We start from the raw sequence: 22,566 nt of genomic DNA, 5'->3' as shown, positions 1-22,566 counted from the left end.
TGATTGCCGGAAGTGGGCGGGGTTCCAGGAAAGCCATGTTTGGACCGGGCAGCAAGGCCGGAAGTAGGAGGAAGATGTGGCGGAAGTGGCTGGGGAGCTCAGGGCCCCCCGAGGGGGCGGTTCCCGTTCCTTCTCGTAGCCGGATGTTTGCTGAGCTTTGACAGGCGTGGCAGAGGGAGCATTGCCTGAGCGCGGTGAGCTGCAGAGCGCGGGGTCTCGCTGGGCTGGTGGGGGAAGGGAACGAGCTGCTCTGGTCATCTGAAGGGTTTCGGTCCTAAAGGGGAGAATCGGAGGCAGTGGCGCGGGCGGTGGAACTGGGCCCGAGGGCCTTGATCTCTCTGCTACTGGGATTTTGCCCCACTTCGGTGTCTGCAATGAGAAGACAGCCACTTTCTCTGACTTCTTCCTGCCCTCTCTCAGGCATAGGCCATTACAGAACAAACCCGCGGGAGGGAGAAGTCTCCCTGACAGGATCTGGAAAAGCACCGAGAGCGAGAAATTAGGAGGAAGTGATAGACTTTGCCACTTGATAAGTCATGCTTTCTTCTCATTTTCTTGTGAAATGAAATACACTCAATCTGTTGTTTGTTTTTTTTGACTGTGCAAACGTGATTATAGTTTAGAGTTGCTGTCATGTAGGAGTTTTGTTTTTCCGGAGTCACAAAACAGTCCGATTCTAACGCCAGCAAGTACTATGACTTCAGGTTGCTAGCTCTGTTCTGCCTTGACATGAAAAGTTCTGAATGCCCCTTTGTGGCGCCTCTTTGAACCCTGTGAACTTTGTGACTGATAGTCACATGAGAGTTGTTGAGGGGTTGACTTTCACCAAGAGACCACCTCAAACTGGTACTTGTGGATTAAAATCTTGCGTCTGGGTTCTATGACCTTTAGCAATTTGCTCACCCTTCCCCCCATTTTGTTCAAATTGTAAATGGCTTTGATAGCATATGCTGAACAAGTAATGCAGTTGTGAGGTGAATTTGTGGTCAGCTTGAAGCACTATATTGGCTTTCCACAAATGTTGGTTTCCTTCTCTACTTAGGAAAATCATTCATTCAACTAATGACAGAGTGTCTCCTATGTGCTGGGCATTGTTCTGAATAGATGGCTTTGTTTTTCTATGCTGCATAGAGGAGCTAGGGCCCAGTGTGTGCAGGCAAAGTGCTCTACTACTGAGCTATGATTTAGCCTTTGAAATAGGTTCTTAAGCAGTAATTCTAAGAGGGCTTGTGAAGCCTTTAAAATTGCAATCAAGATTTCATGGATCTGTTCATTTTTCCTAGAGAAAAGTCCACAGATGTCAGAATTTCAGAGATATTTGACTGTTTTGTAAAAGTCAAAGGCTTTGCCTAAAGTGATTTCAAACACTTTTTGAAGGTCAAGGTTTATCTGCTCGGAAAGGAATATTAATCTGAGAGAGAGAGAAGTGTTTTTGCAGAGTGGAGTAGGACTCACAGGTGACTGGTATACTTTATTTCTATCATTTTGTGTTAGAATTTCCCTTCCTAGGCTTCCCTCGTCTCCCAATGGACAGCAGATAAACGTCCCAGCTCAGAGAAGGCAATAGATGGGAGTGAGAGAGGCCAGGGAGCTGGGCACTACTGGGATTAGTTTTGTTGGTAAAGGAGGTTGTGTGGGAGTTGAAGGAGGTCAGGTCTAGAATGTACAGAATCGAGGTTCTTGGGAAAGAGCTGGGAGTCAGTTCTGCTCTCTTCTTGATAGTTTCCCTCTCCCTCCCTCACAGAGCTCAGTTCCAGCTGCTACTTTTAACTCTGTTCTCTCCCATTTGAGTGCTGCTGAACACTGCAGAATTGTATTTCTGGGAGGAGCCTTTGCTTCTGTAGATAAGGAAATTTAAGGTCCAGACAGGAAAGGCGCTTGCCTGGGATCTTTACAGTCCTTGGCTTAGACAGGACTCTAAGACAGTTTTTCATATATTTGACTTCATGCTGTTTCTGTCATACCAGGTACTTACTGTGTACTAAAAGATTTCTCTTGGATAGCTGTGAGATGGGGGTGTCAAGGAGTTCCTGTAACTGGGCCGTGATAGAAATGGAGAGAAGGCTCAGCCAGGAAGGTGTTTTGATCTGGAATCTATCCTTTAATCAGTCAGTGTTTTTCAACCTTCCAAATGCTGCAACCCTTCAATGCAGTTCCTCATGTTGTGGTGACCCCCCCACCATAAAATTATTTTCATTGATACTTCATAACTATAATTTTGCTACTGTTATGAATTATAAATATCTGTGTTTTCCAATGGTCTTACATAGTCCCTGCGAAAGGGTTGTTTGGCCCCCAAAGAGGTTTCTACCTATAGATTGAGAACCACTAAGCTAGAGGATCCTGTGAGAAGCAGCCCTATAGACTCCTGGTTGAATTGGGTTGAGAAGGCGGGTTGGAGGCAAATTCCTCAAGATGGAAGATTGCTTGGTTTGAGGACTGAGGGTTGACGTGGGAGTAAAGATCTGGGCTTTGGGCAGAGGCAGATTTACTCACTAAGAGAAATGCATTCCCAAATGTGAGAGGTTTGCCCTTTGTGTTCTTAGGGAGGAATCTATATATTGGTGTCCAGCTGGATTTGTGGATAAGGCCAAGGGACAGGGGAGAGAAAGAACAAGGAAGAAGCTTTTGTCTTTGGCTTTGAAAGTGTGAAACAGTTTTCCTCCTGACTCAGTATGTTGTCATGGTAACAAGGCAGTTGTTGCTTAGGCTCTGAGAGCTAGTTTAGAGCCCTAGGCTGTAATGTGTGCAGGGAGGGGAGGTTGTCACGATTCTCCTAGCCCACAGTGTGGATCTCATGTGGCAACCCTTCTCTTCCGTCCTATCCCCAGGCCCTTTCTGCTCCTCTTATCTGCCCTGCTAATTCTCTGACCATATATGTCATTTTTTTCTGGCATCAGGAATGCAGCTGCTTCTTTAGGGTTGGGCAAATGTGTTGGGTGAGCTCAAGGGAGGTATTTTTATGGAGCCGAGAGCAGAAAGTGCCACCTCCTTTGGCCAGGTCCTAGATCTGGTTTCAGTGCTGACTCTTCTCCCTCCTGGCCAGCTCTTCTGTCCTTCAAGGCCTTACCTCCATGCTCTAGATATTAAGAGCAGCTTCTTTTCCCTCTGGGCCATCTCATCTTTAGGTAATCTGTTGACTTTGCCACAGTGAAACCATTGTCGAGAACCCCTGCAGGGTTAGAGAGGGCATGAGAGCCTTAGGGCTGCAAGGGGTCTGCAGGGATTGGCAGATAGATTCCATCCCCTGCTACTGGTCTTTGTCCCAGGTAAACCAAGCTGAACACCTCAGCCATGGCCTTTTTTCCAGGGACCCTACCATCTCTGGCCTGGAGAGAGGAGTGGAATAGCCAGGGCCCCCGCTGGCCTTTTTCAGACATGGTATTGGAGACCCCTGGGTGCCTCAGATTCTTGTACCATCGATCCCCGTAACTGTTTGGGCACGAGGCTTCTGCACTGTAAAGCCTCTGAGGAGATGCCCTTTGGCAGCTGCGACTGTATAACTTGGTCAGTTGAGCGATAGGCAGTGTGGAACCTGGCGCAGCTCTTACTGCCCGGCTGAGGACCTGAAGGGAGGTGCTGAGCTGTGCCATCCACTGCCCCAGCTGCCTTTTCTGGCACCATGCTCTGTGGAACTCTTGGCAGGGTGAGGATTGTTGAGGAATAGGGACAAGGATGCCAGAAGAGAAAAGAAGGGGGCAGAAGGGTTCTCTTTAAGAATTACAGAAGCTGACCCCACCACCTTCTCTCCCCTCCCCACCCAGGTTTCTCTTCCAGTTCTTCTGCAGGGAGAAGACCTAGCCATGGATCCTCTCTCAGAACTGCAAGATGATCTAACCTTGGATGATACCAGCCAAGCTCTGAACCAGTTGAAGCTAGCCTCCATTGATGAGAAGAACTGGCCTTCTGATGAAATGCCAGACTTTCCCAAGTCAGGTGGGCGGCACAATGTCTCAGGCAACTGTAGACACCACAGAGAGGAGGCCCCTTCCTGCTGGAGGGGTTTCCAGGGGGTAAGGTTGGGGCAAGATGACCAGCCTAGGGTTGGTCAGGAACATAAGTTCACTGGGGGCAGGCCAGAGAGCATGAGTCATGGAGAAGGTGCTAGTCTAGCCCCTAGGGTGACTTTGCCTCTGCCATATTCCTCAGATGACTCTAAAAGCAGTTCTCCAGAACCTGTCACACACCTGAAGTGGGATGACCCTTACTATGACATCGCCCGGCACCAGATTGTGGAAGTAGCAGGTGAGCATGCCCAATGTTGTATCTCTTCCCTCATATTCTGTGCTCCTGGCTTAGAGAAGCCAGCCTCTTTTGCCACCAGAAAGGGTACATTTTGTGCCTATTTTCTGGTCTGCTCTTGAGCATACACACTTACCTTATGAGCATGGATTGGTTTTGATTGGCATGTAATATAGTCGCCTGCCACTGCTTCCTGACCTACAGTCCCATTGTCTCCCACTGCAGCCCTAATGTGGGAGGCATTGTGGCCTAATAGCTTTGAAGTTGGAAAGTTGAGTTTGATCCAACTATGCTCTCTGAACTCCTCCCTCACGCTGTTGTTGAGAGGAGTACGTGATGCTCATATGTCCACATCCTGGGAGCTAGAACATAGTTGGCTCTGAATTGTCCTTTCCTTCATATCCTCTTGTCCCTTCCCTTGCCCTGATATCAGCTTTCCCCCTATTAGTCACTGGAGATGTGGACAATGTCAACCCGCTTCTGGGGGTTTAGAATGGGCAGAGCCTCCTTCAAAATGCACAATGCCACATGGCTCCCTGGAACATCAAGTTTCTAGTGGATGTGCTGCCATGCTGAGAATGAGTGCAGGAACCCTTTGGGTCTCTACGTCAGGGAGTTCCTTTCTATTCATAAGGCAAGCCCCAGAAGAGACTGGAGCAGGGGAGTAATGAGCCTTGGTGAGCTAGCTCTTGCTGCCAGGGCTAGAAGAGGCCATAATGTCTAAGGCATTCCCATGGTGCATGTGTTTCTGATGTTTACCTTGGTCTGCGTTGGGGGCCTTGAATGGTCTCTCTCAACTCTGCAGAAGCAAGGCAGAGTTCCTTTCTGGCTTAGGTCTGAGCCTGGGCACCTGAGTGAGGTGTCAGGGTGTCTACTGTCTACCTGGACAGACTCCTGACTTTGTGGTCAGTCAGAAGACAGCAGGTGGAGGCTATTCCTCCCACTGCTGTGGGTGTCTCCTTGTCTTACAGCAAACCACTACCTTGCAGCATTCTGTTTGTTTTTTTCTTCAGAATGTGGCGAGCCTGAGGCGGCCCAGCCAGGTAGGTGTCAATTGTGGCCATTCATGCTTGGCCTCTTCTGGCTGTGGCTCTATGAATCAGAAAGGGCTCTTGGTGGAGGCCAGTGGGACCAGCTTAATTGCAGCTCCATTCTTGGAAGCTGGGAGCTGGTGGTGGCTTTGGAAGGAGGAAATATAGTTTATGAGAGACATGATGAAGTGGAGGCAGTGTGGAGACACACCCAGAACCCAGGAGAAAGGAGCTCCAGGGACTGTGCCTCAGGAAGCTCTCAGTATAGACATGGCCTGGCCAGCATGCTGCTGTTGGGGCCTTTATGTGCCTGCCTTGCTGCTGAGGCTTGTTTGAAGAGCCAGTGATAATGTCTTTGGCACTAGAATTCAGAGGAAGTACTGGTGTAAAAGGGAACGTAGGCAATGCTCCCAACTCCTCTACATCCTGTGGTTGTCCCTGCCTTCAGTGGCTGTCATGAACCTCAGTCAATTGTAACTTGGTTCCAGTGTTGTGCTGATAACAGTAGATTCTTCAGAAAAGGGCAGAGAGACCAATACTTGTAACCTTTTCAGTTTCTATAACAGCTGGTTTCAGGCTTCCAACATAATGTCAATTGGCTTGCAAAATTCCTGACAATCGAAATATTTAACAAATGTCAGTCCAGCCCCTTCCCTTAGGTGTCCTTGTACTGCAGGTTGTGGTCAGCAGTACCCAGAAAGCCTGCTAGAGAAACTGTGCTATTGCTGATTAACACCCATGCTGCCTTGAGAGAGGCCCTGATTGGTATCTGGGGAGTGCAGGGGCCTGGCTCTCAGGCTTTTCCTACTAAACCCTTCCTCATTAGGCCCTCTCCTCAGCACCCTAGAGATACCACAGCTGCCAGCTCTGTGTCTCTCTTAAGGTTCTGGGTTCTCACTCCTTTTGAGAGCAGGGAGGGGAGTTCCTGTGTGCTTCTTGTAGCAGCCACCCTGCTTGCTTGCAGACTTGGTGATGGGACTCCCACTTCTGGGGAGTCAGAGGACAAGGCCTAGACCCTAGGGCTGTTGACCCTCATCCCATGCTTGCCTTCCATCTCCTGACTTACCCTTTGACATCCTTGCTATCCTGGCTTTTTTTCAGTGTGTTACTATAGCAGCCTCATAGTCAACACTGAAGACTTGGTGAGACACCCTCCTCCATTCCCTAGAAGCTTATAATTCACACTGGGGTTTGACTCAGTGGTAGAGTTCTCACCTAGTGCAAGGCCCTGGGTTCCAGCCTCAGTATTGGGAAAATTAAGACAATAAGAAGGGGGCCGGCGTTGGTGGTGGACACCTTTAATCCCCGCACTTGGGAGGCAGAAGCAGGTGGGTCTCTGTGAGTTCTACTCATCTACAGAGTGAGTTCCAGGACAGGCTCCAAAAAACAATACAGAGAAACCCTGTCTCAAAGAAAAAACAAACAAACAAAAAAACCAACTAATCATAGTCCTTTTTGACCTGCTTAGGGCCACCAGGGTGTAAATTTCTTTCTCTAGAGAAAGCGCATGTCTGTACTAGATTTTGTAGAACATAGTTCCCTTTCTTTTTTGATGAACCAGTGAGTTTGTTAGGGTAACTCACAAAAGCATGGATGAAGGGTTTCTACTCCCCACTTCTGTGACCAGCTGAGAAGTAGAACAACATGATCCTGGCCCATAGCCTTAACCTCTCACTGACACTTTACATTCCAGAGCTCTCAGACTCTCTACCTTGGCTCAGTCCTCAGCTCTTCCAGCCAGTGAGGGCTGTCTTATTCCTGGGGTAGGAGCTTCAAATAATGACTTCAAGGTCCCCAGGCCCTCCCACTCCAGCCTTGCACCTGCATTCCAGGCATTCCTTCTGCTTAGATGGAACTAGGCAGGTGATGCTCCCTTTCTTTGCAGGAGTCCCAGGATTTCTGAACTTCAGATTGTGTGGCTGCCAGTCTAAGTCTGTGTCTCTGCCCCTGCTATGTTCCTTTCCCCTTCCCCTTCCCCGACAGAGCCAATGGGAAGTAAATGAGGGCAGGAACTTAGCTCCGAGCCACCAGCAGCTACCCCCTCCCCCCAAACTCTCTTACCTCAGAGTCCAGAGAACTGGTGGCCTTCAAAGTGGACCTGCCTCCTTTCAAGTGTGGTGGGCACATACCTATAATAAATATCGTAGCTGGGGGTAGTGGCACACACTTTTAATCCTAGTACTTGAGAGGCAGAGGCAGGGGGATCTCTATGAGTTCAAGTCCAGCCTGGTCTACATAGTGAGTTCCAGGACAGCCAGAGCTATAAAATGAGACCCTGTCTTGTAAAAACAGAAGACAAAACAAACAAAAATATGGAATTCTATCACTCAATAAGCTGACGCAGAGGAGCTTCAGTGTTTTAGGCTAGCCTGAGCTCCATATTGACAGCCTATCTCAAAAACAAAACAAGCAAGCAAAAACCTCTTGCTAATATAGCTGCATGGTAATGATTCTGTTTGGAAAAACCTCTTCTCCAGCTTCAGGAAACTCACTGTCTAACACTCTCTAATATGTCACTTAACCATCAAATATAAGTTCAGAAATGAAACTGCATGTCATATGACCTACATTTTTGTGAAGGCTACCAACACTTATTACTTGAGATGGGATCTTATTGTCTTACCCAGGCTAGTCTTGAACTGGTAGGCACCAGTGACTCTCCAACCTCCGTCTTCTAAGTAGCTGGGATCATAGGTGTGTATCAGTGCACCTGGATACCAGCGCTTACTGAATGCCTGATATGAGTGGCTGACTCGACTAAGTCAAAGACAGGAAACAGTCCCTGCCTTCAGGCTGTTCATGAGCCAGTGGGAGACAGAGCATGGACTTACACATCACAGTAGAAACTTAGGACTGACATGAGTGGCCGTTAGTTCTGGGAGCCATGGGAAGAGCCAGATCAGCTGTTTGGGGGAAGGTGGAGGCAGTTGTGTGTGTGTTGAGTCCTCCAGGTTCATAATGATAATGACCAGTTTGGAACAGAGAAAGGTCTGTCTGATATAAGCGACAAACAACCTGGAGTATAGAGCTACCAGAGCTTCTGTAGTAGAAGATGTGTATGGTGCAGCCTGAGAGGTGAAGCCAAGACTTAGTGTCCTAGGAGCCATTTGAGGGTTTTTTTTTTTTTTTTTTTTTTTTTGAGACAGAATGTCATGAACCCCAACCTCGCCTTGAATTTATTATGTGGCTGATCCTTGCTTTGAACTCCTGATTGTCCTGCTTCCGCCTCCCACTGCTAGTGATACAGGTTAGGGGTCTTGATCAGGTTGTTTTTTTGTTTTTGTTTTTGTTTTTTTTTCTGCCAGTTGAAGAATTAAAAGGCAGGAAAAATCTCTAGCATGACTGACAGCAGTGGAGGACTCTGGAACCCTGCAGACAGCAGCAGGCAGAATCAGCAATTGAAGAAGCATGTCTGTTGGGGGTGAGGAAGCACACATGCAGCTGACACACAGAGAAAAAAGAGCCTCTGCGAGGCAGATGGAACAGGAAAACTGGAAATCCCAGTCTCTTCTCCAGGGCTCAGGATTTTAAGACTCTGAAGAGTTTTCCTCCCCTGATTTAGGGTGGGACAGGATGGTTGATTGGCCCACAACTGTGAAATTCTGATCAGGCCTCAAACTTGTTGAGCCAGTCCATCAGCCTGTTGATAGGAGACAAAAACCTACAAGGCCTTCAATTTTAAGCTGCCAGGCTTTTATCTCAAGTCAGGAGGGTGAGGAAGAAGTTGGCTATCTTGGAAATTCACCATCTTTATTACCTACCCATGGCCATTCCCTATCTTTCTGCCTACCAGGGAGTCTGTTACTCTTGGTCTCTCATTAGGATCACATGTGTGTGCTGTCATGTGTGGCTTCCATTTTTTTTTTTTTTTTTTTTTTTTTTTTTTTTGGTTTTTCGAGACAGGGTTTCTCTGTGTAGCTTTGGAGCCTATCCTGGCACTCGCTCTGGAGACCAGGCTGGCCTCGAACTCACAGAGATCCGCCTGCCTCCCGAGTGCTGGGATTAAAGGCGGGCGCCACCAACGTGTGGCTTCCATTTTAAGGGATATATATACAGGACTTGGTCTACAGGGTTTTTTTGTTTTATTTTGTAAGGTGGGAATGAGGGGAAGGGTATGCTGTGAAAGTAGAGTTGGGGGCAGCAGGTGTTTATAATCCTCCAGAGTTGGATGCTAGGGAATATTAAGAGGCAAGACGGACTTTCTGGGCTGGGTGGGCTAGACTTCACATACTGGCATAGAAGTTCTTTGGGGGACCCTGACTAGACTCTCTTGGACCTAACAAAGCCAGACAGTGCTTTCGGTGGAGACAGGAGGGTGAGGACTTATCCAGAAGCTGCCATGGTTGGGAGGCTGCTGGGGTCCGGGCTTTCATCCATTAGGGACTGCCCAGCACATAGCACACTTGAGAAGCTGCCTCTGCTTTCCCAGTAACCCCTGCCTCAGTCTAGAGAAGAATGAGGAGCTTCAGAACACTCTGAAAAGGACCAGCCCCTGGGATCCATTGTAGTTAGCTTTTTGTTTTTTTGTTTTTACTCTTTGGGGGCCTGCCATCCAGCTCCCAAATAGAGATTTTTTTTTTTTTTTACTTATGAGTGCCTGGCCTTAGCTTGGCTTCTTTTCAGCAAGCTTTTCTTTACTTTCTTTTTTTTTTTTTCTTTCAGTTTTTTAGAGACAGGGTTTCTCTGTAGCTCTGGCTGTCCTGGAACTGTAGACCAGGCTGGCCCGGAACTCACAGAGATCCACCTGCCTCTGCCTCCCAAGTGCTGGGATTAAAGGCGAATGCCACCACCACCTGGCTCCCAGCCAACTTTTCTAACTTAAATTATACCGTTTCTCTTTAATTGTGTTTTACCTCTGGGCATTTAACCTTTCTTTATTCCATATCCTTCTTTCCTTCTTACTCTGTTGCTGTCTACATGGCTGGGTGGCTGGCCCCTGGAATCTTTCTCTCCTTCTTTTCTCCTTCCTCCCTCTTCTCCTGAAATTCGATTTCTTCTACTTATTCTCTCTGCCTGGCAGCCCCACCTATCCCTCTCTCCTACCTTGATTTTGGCCATTCAGCTTTTTATTAGAACAATAAGTTGTTCTAGACAGGCATAGTAACACGGCTTCACAGAGTTAAACACATACAACATAAAAGAATGCAACACATCTTTGCATCATTAAACAAATATTCCACATATAAACAAATGTAACACACCTTAAAGTAATATTTTACAACATTCCATCATAGACCGAGCAGGATGGTGGGCCTCACCAAGGGAGAACAGTCCTTACTGCTGAGGTGGAGCAGAAGGCAAATTGCCTTTATTTTATGGGTTATGCCATCAGTTTCTACTCTCCTGTGTTGCTCTCCTTTGCCTCTGAGGCAGTGGGGATGAAGCAAGTACAGTTTGTTGTCTCTGGAAAGGTGAAGTAGGTTAAGACATGGGGGTGTGTGGACCAGGCTTTATCACCATTGAGCTTTCCTAAGGACCTCTGTCTCAGCTGACCCTTGAAGAACATTTCATTTTGGGACAATAGCACGTCTCAAGAGCTTTCTGGCTTTTTGACAGCCAGGGGCCAGATCATCATGTTAAATGTTTGGGACAAATACCTCTGAGAGGGGAAAACACCTAGGTAGGATTTTGCCATAGCTTTCAAAACTCCCCTGAACTTCATATTCTTCAAAATATCTTTAATGGGAAACATAAATTTATTATTTATTTATTTATTTATTTTTATGCACATTGGTGTTTTGCCTGCATGTATGTCTGTGTGAGGGTGCCAGATCCCCTGGAACTGGGGTTACAGACAGTTTTGAGCTGCCATGTGGGTGTTGGGAATTGAACCTCGGTGTTCTGGAAGAGCAGCCAGTATTCTTACCCACAGAGTCATCTCTCCAGCCTGGAAGATAAGATTTTTAGGAATTCAGTCAGAGCCAAGTGTGGTAGGCCATTCTAGTAATAAAATTAGGACGTGTCAGTGGACAAAAGTGTTGTCATTAGAGTGGCTGATCCCACTGTCTAGTAACTAGACCTCTTTCCTCTGTAGCCTTGGATTGACTGAGAGGCAGCCTCTACAGGTTTTCTAGGTCCTTGCTGCTCAATGCTTTTGGGTAAACCAGTTGTAGGATGTCTGGTTGACAAGATAGTACAGGCCTTGGTGGATCTATTTTTGGTGAATGTGAGGGACTTTTTTTGGAGATAAGACTCAGGCTGTTCTTAACTTTTCACCTTCTTGCCTCAGTCTCCCATGGTGGGATTGCAGGTATGCATCAAGTAGAACACTTAAAAAAATTCTTAGCAAAATTACATTTATTTTGTGTGTGTGCATGCACATGTATGTGCAAGCCATGGCATACACTGGAGGTCCTTCTACCATGTGGGTCCCATCATGAAATAGGTCATCAGGTTTGGTGGCAAGTGCCTTAACCCATCAAGCTGTCATGCCAGCCCATCAGAACACTTTTACTGTTCATATACACGTCAAGTCCTGTATCTGTTTCCCTTTCTCCCCTCCTCTCAGCATCTAGAAGCCTCATTTGCTTCCTGACTCTATGGACTGTGGTCTTAGACCTGTGGTTCTCAGCCTTCCTAATGCATTTCCTCGTGTTGTGGTGACCCCCCCAACCGTAAAATTACTTTCACTATTACTTCATAACTGTAATTTTGCTATTGTTATGAATTGTAATGTAAATATCTGATATGCAGGCTATCTGTGACCCCTGTGAAAAGGTCACTTGACCTCAAAGGTGTTGTGATCCACAGTTGAGTACAATTGCCTTAGTGTCTCAGAAAGTCATGTATAGCTGCCCTTTTGTGCCAGGCTGTTCTCACTTAGCAAATTTTCAAGGTTCATTTATATTTTGTGCCATATGTTAGTACTTTCCTCCTTTTTATGATCAAACTTCTATTGTATGAATATACTTTTTTTTTCTGATACAGATTACCTTGTATCTCAGGTTAGCCTCAAATTTGTCTAGTGTAGGTAAGGATAACTTTGAACTTCTGATCTCCCTGCTTCCACCTCTGAGTACTGGGATTACAGATGTTACAATCACCTTTGGTTCTAGGGATCAAACCCAGGGTTTCCTGTGTGCTAAGCTAAGCAGGTCTCTACCAACTGCATTACATCCCTACATATTTATGTACTGATGAATGTACGCTGTCTCCACAGGTGTTACTCTTTCAGTGTGATTTTATTTATTTTGTTATTGATGCAGGGTCTCACTACGTAGCCCTTGCTATTACTGTTTTGCTTTCTTTTTATTTTTTTTGAGACTGTATTTCATCTAGCCCAAGCTGGCCTTGAACCTCTTAAGTAGTCTTGAACTCCTGATCCTCATGATTCTACCTCCAAAGTGTGGGTTTACATGTGTGTGTGTGTGTGTGTCACCATGACTGGGTTAAAAAGCAAGGTAAATTTTTTTCAGGGAGCTGGGTGGTAGCACATACCTCTAATCTCAGCACTTGGGAGGCAGAGGCAGGTAGGTCTCTATGAGTTTGAGGTCAGCCTGATCTACAGATCGAGTTCCAGGATAGCTCCAAAGCAGAGAAACCCTGTTTGGCAAAAAAAAAAAGAAAAAAAAAATTGGGGGGGGCTTCCCGATTCAGTGACCCTGAAAAAACTGTACCCAGCATGCCCTTGAGTAGTGGACATGGGTCAGTCAAGCCCCTATACTCACTGTACAGGCCCCAGGTTGGTATTTTTAAGCCTCAACTTTCCATTTTGGTTCATTTTTCACCAACTGTACTTCATCTTCCTTTTCACGTAGGTGATGATAAATATGGGCGGAAGATCATTGTCTTTAGCGCTTGTCGAATGCCTCCTAGCCATCAGCTAGACCACAGCAAGCTCTTGGGGTGAGTACCTGCAGGGAAGCAGGGTGGGGCTACTCTAGACCCTTAGCAGCCTGAATTATTCTTCACATTTTCTTTCACTGTGGGCACCAGGTCATCTTCCTTGTTGTCACTCATCCCTTGTATGTTGGGATGAACACCAGGCAAGGAATCAGACCTAATTTCTAGTACTAGAGACTGTGACCTTGGCAAGTGTCTTAACGCCTTATTTTCTCATCCTTCAAAGAAGACAGTGAAGTATGTGACCTCTTTGCTGACAGGAGTGAGATAACACACCAGAAAATAATCTTGAAAAGTAAATACTTTCCAAATATGTACAACTGTACAGTATTTCTGATGTAATCATGATTCTTTTGTTTTTATTTTTTTTGAGACAGTGTTACTTTGTGTAGCCCTGGCTGTCCTGAAACCTACTCTGTAGACCAGGCTGGCCTCAAACATGTAGATCTACCTGTCTCTGCCTCCCAAGTGCTGGGTTAAAGATATGCACTACCACCACTGGGCATAATCACAATTCTTTTTTTTTTTTTTAATAATTTAGTTTTATTTTATGTGCATTGGTGTGAGGGTGTGAAATCCCCTGAAACTGGAGTTATAGTTGTGAGCTGCCATGTGGGTGCTGGGAATTGAACATGGGTCCTCTGAAAGAACAGTCAGTTCTCTTAACTTCTGAGCCATCTCTCCAGCCCCATGATTCTTAATAATTTTTATTTATAATCATAATTAACATTATCTTACTTAGTACCAAGTTTAGTTCCAGTGGTTTCTGTACCTGTGTGGTTTCTGCAACCAAATGTGAATGTTAGAAATCTCACTTAGCACAAATCCAAAGACTGCTTGTCTTAGTCACTGTCCTATTGCTGTGAAGAGACACCATGACCTAGGTAAGTCTTACAGAAGAAAGCGTTTAATTAGGGGCTTGTTTACAATTTTAGAGGGTTAGTCTGTTGTCCTCATGGTAGGGAGCATGGTCACATGAAGCCAGGCATGGTGCTGTGCTACAGCTGGAGAAGTAGTAGCTGACAGCTACAAGCAGATCGTAGAGCAGCAGGAGAACACACACACACACACACACACACACACACACACACACACACACACACACACACACACACACACACACACACACACACACTACATGCACGCACAGGCTTGGCATGGGCTTTTGAAACCTCAAAGCCCACCCCTAATGATACTTCCTCCAATATGGCCACACCTCCTAATCTTTTTAATCTTCCTCATACACTTGTACTTCCTGGTGACTTCAAATATATCCGCACTGTTAAGTAGACACTCATCTGGACTTTCACTGCGTTCATTGCAGGGACCAGTGTGCTGTCAAGGCATGTGGGGTATCATAAAAGCAGAGCAGAAACTGCCCTCAGTTTGTACTTTTTCCTGACCAGTATAAAGTGCTCTCTAAAATATAAAATGTATACATCACTTGCAGCAGCTCCTTGAGATCCTGAATGCTGTGCACATGCAGGGTTGTGGTGGTCTCAGGGACAGGCTTGAGGACCACAGAAGAAAGGCAGAGGCCTGAGTTTGGATTCTCTGCTGGCCTCTGCTGAGATAGAGGCATAGGCTCTTTCCTTGTAGTGAGTCTGTAAGGTCTTTCTCCCTCTGGCCTTGTGACCTCTCTTTCCACAGCTCTTTAAATAGAGCAAGCAGAGTCTTGTTGGGGACCCACCACATGTGTCCTGCCAGAAATATTCACCATAGAGTTCAGTGTGAGAAGGGCGAGTCACAATCCCCCACTCCAGCTTTTTTGCCATATCTGATATACCAAGTAGTAGCAGACTTGACCGGGGTAGTAGGTCCAATGAGAGGAAACCATAGGCAATTGGAAAGCACCTAGTTTTTAAGAGCAGTTGCTGAGGAAGCTGTGTACACACACACACACACACACACACACACACACACACACACACACACACACACACACACACCACACACACACACCACCCACCCACCACCCACCCCAACCTGGTCACCATCTTTCCTGAGACCAGACTCGTGGTTCCACTGGTTCTGTCTGTCTTGTTTTCAGTCAGATTACATCAGACTTGGCTTTTTCTCACTCCCCACCCAGATCTAGGGGGTTGAAATGGAAAAATGCTTGAAGCTTGGAATCAGAAGACCAGTTAAATTTGAGCTCTGAATTTTAACTAGCTATGTGCTTAGAGGCAAGTCTCTCTGAGTTCTATATGAACTCTGAGTTCCCTGTGTCCTCACAGAGTTGTTATGTGTAATAATGGAATTCCATAATTTATTTCTAGAGTATTACAATTTTGAGAGGTTAAAAATATGTAAATAGTTATGCAGGAAGTCTGAGTGAGTTTAAGACAGCCAGGATTACACAGAAAAACCCTATATACTTAAAAACAAAAAAACAAAAACAAACCCAAGCTCCCAAACCATATTATTTAGCTGGGCATAGTGGTGCATGCCTTAATCCTAACATTTGGGAAGCAGAGGCCTGTGGATCTCTGTGTGTTCCAGGTCAGCCTTGTCTACATAGGAGTTCTAGGACAGACTAGGTTTTACAGTGAAACCCTGTCTCTCCCCGTCCCCCAAAAGCCCACAGAAAACAAAACATATGTTATTTACATATAATATGCATATAGGAAAGCAAAAAAAAAGATGTGTACTACTTTTTTTTTCTTTTAAGACTGTTCTCATTTTGTTGCCCAAGCTTACTGTAAACACCTAGACCTTTTTGCCTCAGCTTCTTGAGTATCTGGGACTATGGACATAGAACACTATACCCAGTTTCTGGTCAATTTGATGATGCATGTCTGCAATTTCAGCACTAGGGAGGCTTTTGAAGGAGGATTTTTAGTTTCAGGCCGGCCTGAGCTACACAGTGGGACCTTGTCTGCCTCAAGGATGACCACTGTTCTGATGCCTGACTTCACAGATGAATGCTGCCTGCAGAGGCATCCTGTGAGATAGTCTATTTATAGATGTCCCATGATTTCTTTAGCCAGCCTCCTGATACTGGACAATTTGCTGGCTGCTCACTTGTTGTTTTTTCCGTAATAAAGCTCTGGAATGAACAGTCTCCTACAAGAATGTTTCTGCTCCTCTCCATTTCCTTAGGAGATATTCTTGAACTTACTTTTACACGGTCAGAGAGTGTAAGCACTGCTCAGCTTCTGATAGGCATCACTTTATTGCACTCCAAAGGTCATGGGATGCATTCATGGATTAGAGTGTCTGCTTTACTGTATGTAATCTTTGCTATTTTTCTAATCGCAAAATGCCATTTTTTTGTTGTTGTTCCTAGTTGTAGTTTTGTTTTAGTTTCTCTATGTAACAGTCCTGTTTGTCCTGGAACTTGCTTTATAGACCAGGCTGGCCTCTAACTCACAGAGATCCACCTGCCTCTGCTTCCTGAGTGCTGGATTAAAGGTGTGTGCCACTACACCCAGCTGCAAAATGCCATCTTAGTTAATGTGATAGCCCTTTGTAAACTACAAAATGCTCAATGTGGATAAGGACTAAATTATTATTAGTTTAATAATGATCAGAATCTATGGGAATTTAGCATTAGCACTTACGCCCTGCCTACCTGTGCTGGCCCAGCTCTGCACCCTGGTACTGGTCATTAGGCTGCTGTCTCTAGGTCCGACTGGGCACTTAGTCAAGTCTTTGGGAACTCCCTCAGACACTTTCCTTCTCTTGGATGTGCTTAGCGTTCGGCCTGCCCAGCCTGGAGTGGCATCCCTTCTAGAGCCAAGGGACTGATTGTCCATCTTCTCAGAAGTCTGACCCTGGCCTTTCTTCCCTCTCCATGTTGTTTATTACTTCTAAACTTCCCGGTGTGTTCAACGTGTGTGTGTGTGTGTGTGTGTGTGTGTGTGTGTGTGTTGTATGTGTGTGTGTCTGGGGTGGTACATACCCTGTTATGAACATAGGTTCCTGAGGAGTACAGCTTTGTGGTCCATTAAATGCCTAATGATTGGAACACTTGACCTTCTGGCTATCCTGATATCCTTTCAGGGGCAGTGTTTTACAAACTGTACCACAAATCACATACAAAAGTCTAGAATGCAGTCTTGGAGTTGGACACCTCACCACTGTGCCCTGCCATAAACTGAAACCTTGGCTAAGTGCTTGCCCTCTGCTGATTGCCCTCATTAGTAGAGTGGGGTTAACTTCAGTTTCAATTGTTATGAGGGAAGAATGAGGTAATGTATTGGAAGTACTAAAAGCAGACACTAAAGGCTTTTACCAATAACCAGTCATTGTCCTTGTTACTGACTCAGGGTGATCCTGAAAAAAATATGTCAAACCCTTTTAACTTCAGTGCACAGCCCTGCTTGGTGCTCAGGTCTACTGATTCTGCTGCTCAAAATGAGAGTCATGTGCATAGTTACTTCTCCATTAGGGCTCCTTCTGCCCTACCCTCTGCCTCATCCAGGAGAGAGGTTGTGGGTTACATAGCCAAATGACAGCAGGTAGGGTCTGTGAAGAAGGAAGCCATGATGCAAGCACTGGTTTCTGTTGTAACAGGGCACACCTGTTGTGCCGAGGGCAGGTCTGAACAGGGCTTTTTATACATTTATGATGTTGGGCGTTGAACCTGCGGCTCACACATGATAGGTAGTTACTCTACCAGGGAGCTACATCTCCAGCCCTGGGCATTTCTCTTGAAGGTACTTGAAACACACACTGGACCAGTATGTGGAGAGTGACTACACACTGCTGTATCTGCACCATGGCCTGACCAGTGACAACAAGCCCTCCCTCAGCTGGCTGCGGGATGCCTACCGGGAGTTTGACCGCAAGTGGGTTTTGGGACATGGGGGTGGGCCCAGAGCCTAGTGTGGTGGTTCTGGGCCGACAGCTCTCTGGGCTCTGGATTGTTGTTTGGTCAGCAGCTTATTCCATGTCAGTGGAGGGAAGGCCCCCAGCAGCCCTGCCCCTTATTCCACTCACCCCCAACTTGTCCTGCAGGTACAAGAAAAACATCAAGGCGCTGTACATCGTGCACCCAACCATGTTCATCAAAACTCTTCTTATCCTCTTTAAGCCCCTCATCAGGTGAGCAGGCCACATGAGTGTACCCCTCACACACCAAGCAGGTACCCAGGGTGTCTAGCTTGGGGTGATGCTTGTCTTTAGGGAGAGCAAAGGCCTACCATGGGGCTCAGCCTGACCTAGCTTCCCTTTGCCTCTAGCTTCAAGTTTGGACGGAAGATCTTCTATGTGAATTACCTGAGTGAGCTGAGTGAGCACGTGAAGCTGGAGCAGTTGGGGATCCCTCGCCAAGTGCTCAAGTGAGACTGCTGGATGGGCTCATAGGCTGTGTGTGTGTGTGTGTGTGTGTGTTTGTGTGTGTACTCAGTTGTGTGGGTGTGTTGTGTGGAAGGCAGAGAAACCTGGAGAGGGAGAATCTGGAGAACCCAGGGAAATGAAAAAGGCAGTGTCAAGATCCAGCTACAGTAGATAGAGCCAAACCAAACCCCATTTCTGTCACAAGCTTTTGACTGAATCTGTTTAAAGTGTTTGTTTTCCACTGTGTTACCATTAAGTGGGGCTGTTTTGGCTACAAGACTACAGAGCCAAAATGCTTGACCCTTGTTCCATATACTCTGCCAGGTATGATGACTTCCTCAAATCCACACAAAAGAGTCCTGCGACAGCTCCCAAGCCCATGCCACCACGCCCCCCTCTGCCAAATCAGCAGTTTGGGGTCTCATTGCAGCAGTGAGTATGCTAAAGTTAGGCAGGTTTGGGGCTGATGGGGGCTGGACCAGCATGCAGAGTCCCAGCTCACCCCTTTGCTCCCATAGCCTCCAGGAGAAAAATCCAGACCAAGTGCCCATTCCTATCGTGCTCAGGGAGACAGTTGCCTACCTGCAGGCTCATGGTGAGTGCTATGGTGCCCAAGGCCTATTGACCTTCTAAGCCTCTCTGTCCCCCAGCTGTTTTTGTTTGTTTGTTTGTTTTTGTTTTTGTTTTGTTTTGTTTTGTTTTGAGACAGGGTTTCTCTTTGTAGCTTTGGAGCCTATCCTGGCACTCCCTTTGGAGACCAGGATGGCCTCGAACTCACAGAGATCCGCCTGCCTCTGCCTCTCGAGTGCTGGGATTAAAGGCGTGCGCCACCAACGCCCGGCCTCCCCCAGCTGTTCTTAAGAAACTCTGGGCTGGGCATAGAAAAGTACACCCCCAATGACCTTTCTTGGAATTCTAAGACTGACAGGGCAGGGAAGTGATCCATCAACCAGAGTTCTGAGACTCACCAGGCCCCCTTATTTCCTAGCTCTCACCACCGAGGGCATCTTCCGGAGATCAGCCAACACCCAGGTTGTACGGGAAGTGCAGCAGAAATACAACATGGGTGAGTGAGCTAGACCATAGAGCTAGTCCAGACCGTGTGTGCACATTGATTAATACGTGTGAGGGACAGAGAAGGGAGGGAGGAAGGGAGGGAGGGAGGGAAAGAAAGAGAGGGAGGGAGGCATGTTGTAACTGTGAGCAGCTGTAACAAAGATTCTCTTCTTGCCAGAAGTTTCCATGTCCTTTGGTGTGACCACATAGGTCCAACTTTCTGCCTGGCTGTCCCAGGCTTGCTGCCTCATTTTCAGGAGCTGCAGCCTTGTGCTCAAGATCATTTAGAGACAAGGAGTAACTGTCATGTGTGCCAGTGTCCTCATGCTCTCCAGATGGTCTGAGCCTATATCCCCTTGTTACAGAGGAAGAGAAGAGGCAGATGCAATAGGGGATCCTGGGAAAAGGCAGCTTGTGCCATAGACAAAAGGACAACCTAAGGGTGTGTGTGAGGCTTGCTGGCCTCTGGCTTGGCCTAGTCTTCTCTCATCCTTTCTCCCCCCATGAAGGGCTGCCGGTGGACTTTGACCAGTACAATGAGCTGCACCTGCCAGCAGTCATCCTCAAGACCTTTCTTCGGGAACTTCCTGAGCCCTTGCTAACCTTTGACCTCTACCCCCACGTGGTGGGCTTCCTCAGTGAGTTCTCTCTTTCCTCCCCAGCTATGCAAATCCTATGCCAGAGCTGGAAGGAGCTGGGGGTGTGTATATGGCCATCTACCCACCCTGCCCTGCAGGCTTGTGGGCATAAGCAGCTCCCCGGAAGTTCAGGTGGGGTTCCCCACTAGTCTCCTATCAGGGTTTCCTGAGCTAGTCCTATGCCCCGTAACCTGGGCCTCCACTCCTCACAGACATTGATGAAAGCCAGAGAGTGGAGGTAACACAGCAGGCGCTCCAAACTCTGCCAGAGGAGAACTACCAGGTGCTTCGTTTCCTGACTGCTTTCCTGGTGCAGGTGAGACTTGCCTTGGCCTCCACTGCTCACCTGGTGAGGGGAGAGGGTGTGTTGTTTTTGCTTGGATGCTCTGGATGTGGTTGCTGGGAGTAAGAGGCCGGGGCCATAGATTCTAGCTGTAATCCGCATTTTCTTCCACAGGTATCTGCCCATTGTGACCAGAACAAGATGACCAACACTAACCTGGCTGTAGTCTTTGGCCCTAACCTGCTGTGGGCCAAGGATGCTGCCATCACTCTCAAGGCCATTAATCCCATCAACACCTTCACTAAGTTCCTCCTGGATCATCAAGGGGAGTTGTTTCCCAGCACAGATGCCCAGGGCGTCTGAGCTCAGCCCCCCCCACCCCCTTCTCTGGCAGCCCCAGTTGGACTTGTCCTCCTGGTATTAACCTTATTGGAGTCCAGGGTTCCTGCCTAGGAAGGGGCCCTGAAGCCCCAGGAGATGGAAGTTGGAGCTCACCAACTGGACAGCCCCTCCTCTCCCTCTTTCCAGCCCCTAACCAGCCCTGGAGGCCTGTTATTGTAAGACATTTTCTTTGCCTTATACCTCTCACTGCCTCTTTGGTTGCTGGGCTTTCCAGAACTGGGCTTGGCTCTTCTAGGATTGAGCCCCAGTAACCCTTTTCCTTTTTCCTGCCTGTTTCCCTGGCAACTGTAGAAGACTAAATCACTGCCAGCTGTGCTGGTATCGGGGGCTGGTCCTCTTTCCTGATTGCTAGGAAATGGGACAGCCGAGCTCCTTGGCTTGTGCTGGCTGTGCTGGGTACCTCCCTTTCTGGTCAGTTGCTGTGCTTTTTAGGAGTGAGTGTTGGCCTGGGTGCAGGTTTTCTATGCCTGCCGTTCCTACTAATAGGGATGACAAGACCAAAGTTGGCTTGTCACTTCTGACTCCCTAAGTGGTACTGCCCCCAGTGTGTCTAGTCCCCCATTGCTGCCACACTTGGCATCTTGGATAACAAGACTCAGAATGTGAGCATCTGTTGAAATGGTCCTCTCCACTCCCAGGGAGAGCCCTGGTGTCAGGTATATCAGCAACAGCAGCCTTGGCCCTCCTTCTCTTTGTTCTCATGTGCACAAATCCTCAGCCAATGGCTGTGGTGCATCTTTTTGGTGTGGAGTCACTCTGTCCCTGTTGTGACTAGAGGTGCCAGTGCTTCAGGATCCACGTGGCTCTTACCTCCTGCCTGGGTACTCTTGGAGAGCAGGAGCTCAGAAACCCCTAAGAGGGGCATAGGTTTTACTAATAAATCACCCTGTCAGGAAGGTTCTAGCAACTCCCTTGAGGGAGTATGATGGCCACAGAGCCTTGTTGTCTTTCAGAAAGCCTGAGCCCTAATGATTGATAGCTTTCATTCCACTCCTAATGAAAACTTGTGACCCTCTTCCAGAAGTCTGTTCCCTAGTGATAGGGAAGTACCTGCAGTGTCCCTGCCCCACAGGTGTGGCCAGGCATGACAGCTCTAGAGATGGTACTGCACACTGTGGGATCTGCACTGACCACCTTTTAGACGAGGCAGGCCTGACCTCATTGGCTTTTCCTGCACCCGTGTGTCAGGTCTCTTGTGCCTCAAGTGCTGCTTCTGTCAGTCCAGGCCTCATGCCTGGCCCAGCCTGGGCCATTCTGCTTTTGCCTACCTTTTTGTATCAAGTGTTGCTACATTCCATTTACTGAGGAGCCTTTTGGACCTCACTAGTCCTTCTCCTGCCCCTGCCCTTTCAGCCTGTAGCTGGAGGGGGCGCTCTTACTGTGAATCCAGTGTTCACATTTACCATGATTTCCTTGGCACCAATCATGTATTTCACCATTTGCACTTTTTGTATTTCAATAAATAAATAAAAATGGAAATGGAAAATGTGCGTCTGGCTGTTTAGGAAGTGGGAAGTGTGCGTGTGGCTGAGAAAGAGGGCCTCAGCAAGTCCCCTCCCCAGTCTTATCTTAATTTTCTTGGGGAAATATAAACAATCAAAGTCCAAAGAAAAATGATTCCCCCAAGCAGCTGTATCAGAGGACTTACCCCAGCATGGGAAACTGTATAGATGGGGTCTCTCCTCCCGTCAGTCTTCCACTCAAGTCTAGTACCTTCAAAGATCACATGAAACCGGGACAGAATTTATATAGTGGAGAGTGAGCAGATGTAGGTTTTCCAGTGAAGGTT

General features: G+C 47.2%; 1 protein-coding gene across 1 annotated transcript; it reads left to right on the top strand.

The window, feature by feature from the left end:
• The first annotated feature begins 60 nt into the window (after positions 1-60).
• Arhgap1 (Rho GTPase activating protein 1) lies at positions 61-22,267 on the top strand. The gene is made up of 13 exons (XM_027422516.2): positions 61-194; positions 3,765-3,936; positions 4,150-4,245; positions 13,031-13,118; positions 17,777-17,908; positions 18,078-18,164; positions 18,302-18,400; positions 18,723-18,830; positions 18,917-18,993; positions 19,387-19,464; positions 19,964-20,092; positions 20,305-20,408; positions 20,550-22,267. The coding sequence occupies exons 2-13, from the start codon at positions 3,804-3,806 to the stop codon at positions 20,736-20,738; spliced, it is 1,320 nt and encodes a 439-aa protein (XP_027278317.1). The 5' UTR covers positions 61-194; positions 3,765-3,803; the 3' UTR covers positions 20,739-22,267.
• Positions 22,268-22,566: the final 299 nt, after the last annotated feature.

The sequence above is a fragment of the Cricetulus griseus genome, chromosome 6, assembly GCF_003668045.3.
Source record: "Cricetulus griseus strain 17A/GY chromosome 6, alternate assembly CriGri-PICRH-1.0, whole genome shotgun sequence".
Taxonomy (NCBI): domain Eukaryota; kingdom Metazoa; phylum Chordata; class Mammalia; order Rodentia; family Cricetidae; genus Cricetulus; species Cricetulus griseus.
This window is presented reverse-complemented; position numbering and strand designations above follow the sequence as displayed.

Bases quoted from the DNA above. Each gene is read 5' to 3' on its own strand.
- Arhgap1 (XM_027422516.2), top strand. From the start codon at position 3,804: ATGGATCCTCTCTCAGAACTGCAAGATGATCTAACCTTGGATGATACC. The intron at 13,119-17,776 runs GTGAGTACCTGC...TTTCTCTTGAAG, and splicing joins GACCACAGCAAGCTCTTGGG to GTACTTGAAACACACACTGG. The intron at 18,994-19,386 runs GTGAGTGCTATG...CTTATTTCCTAG, and splicing joins TGCCTACCTGCAGGCTCATG to CTCTCACCACCGAGGGCATC.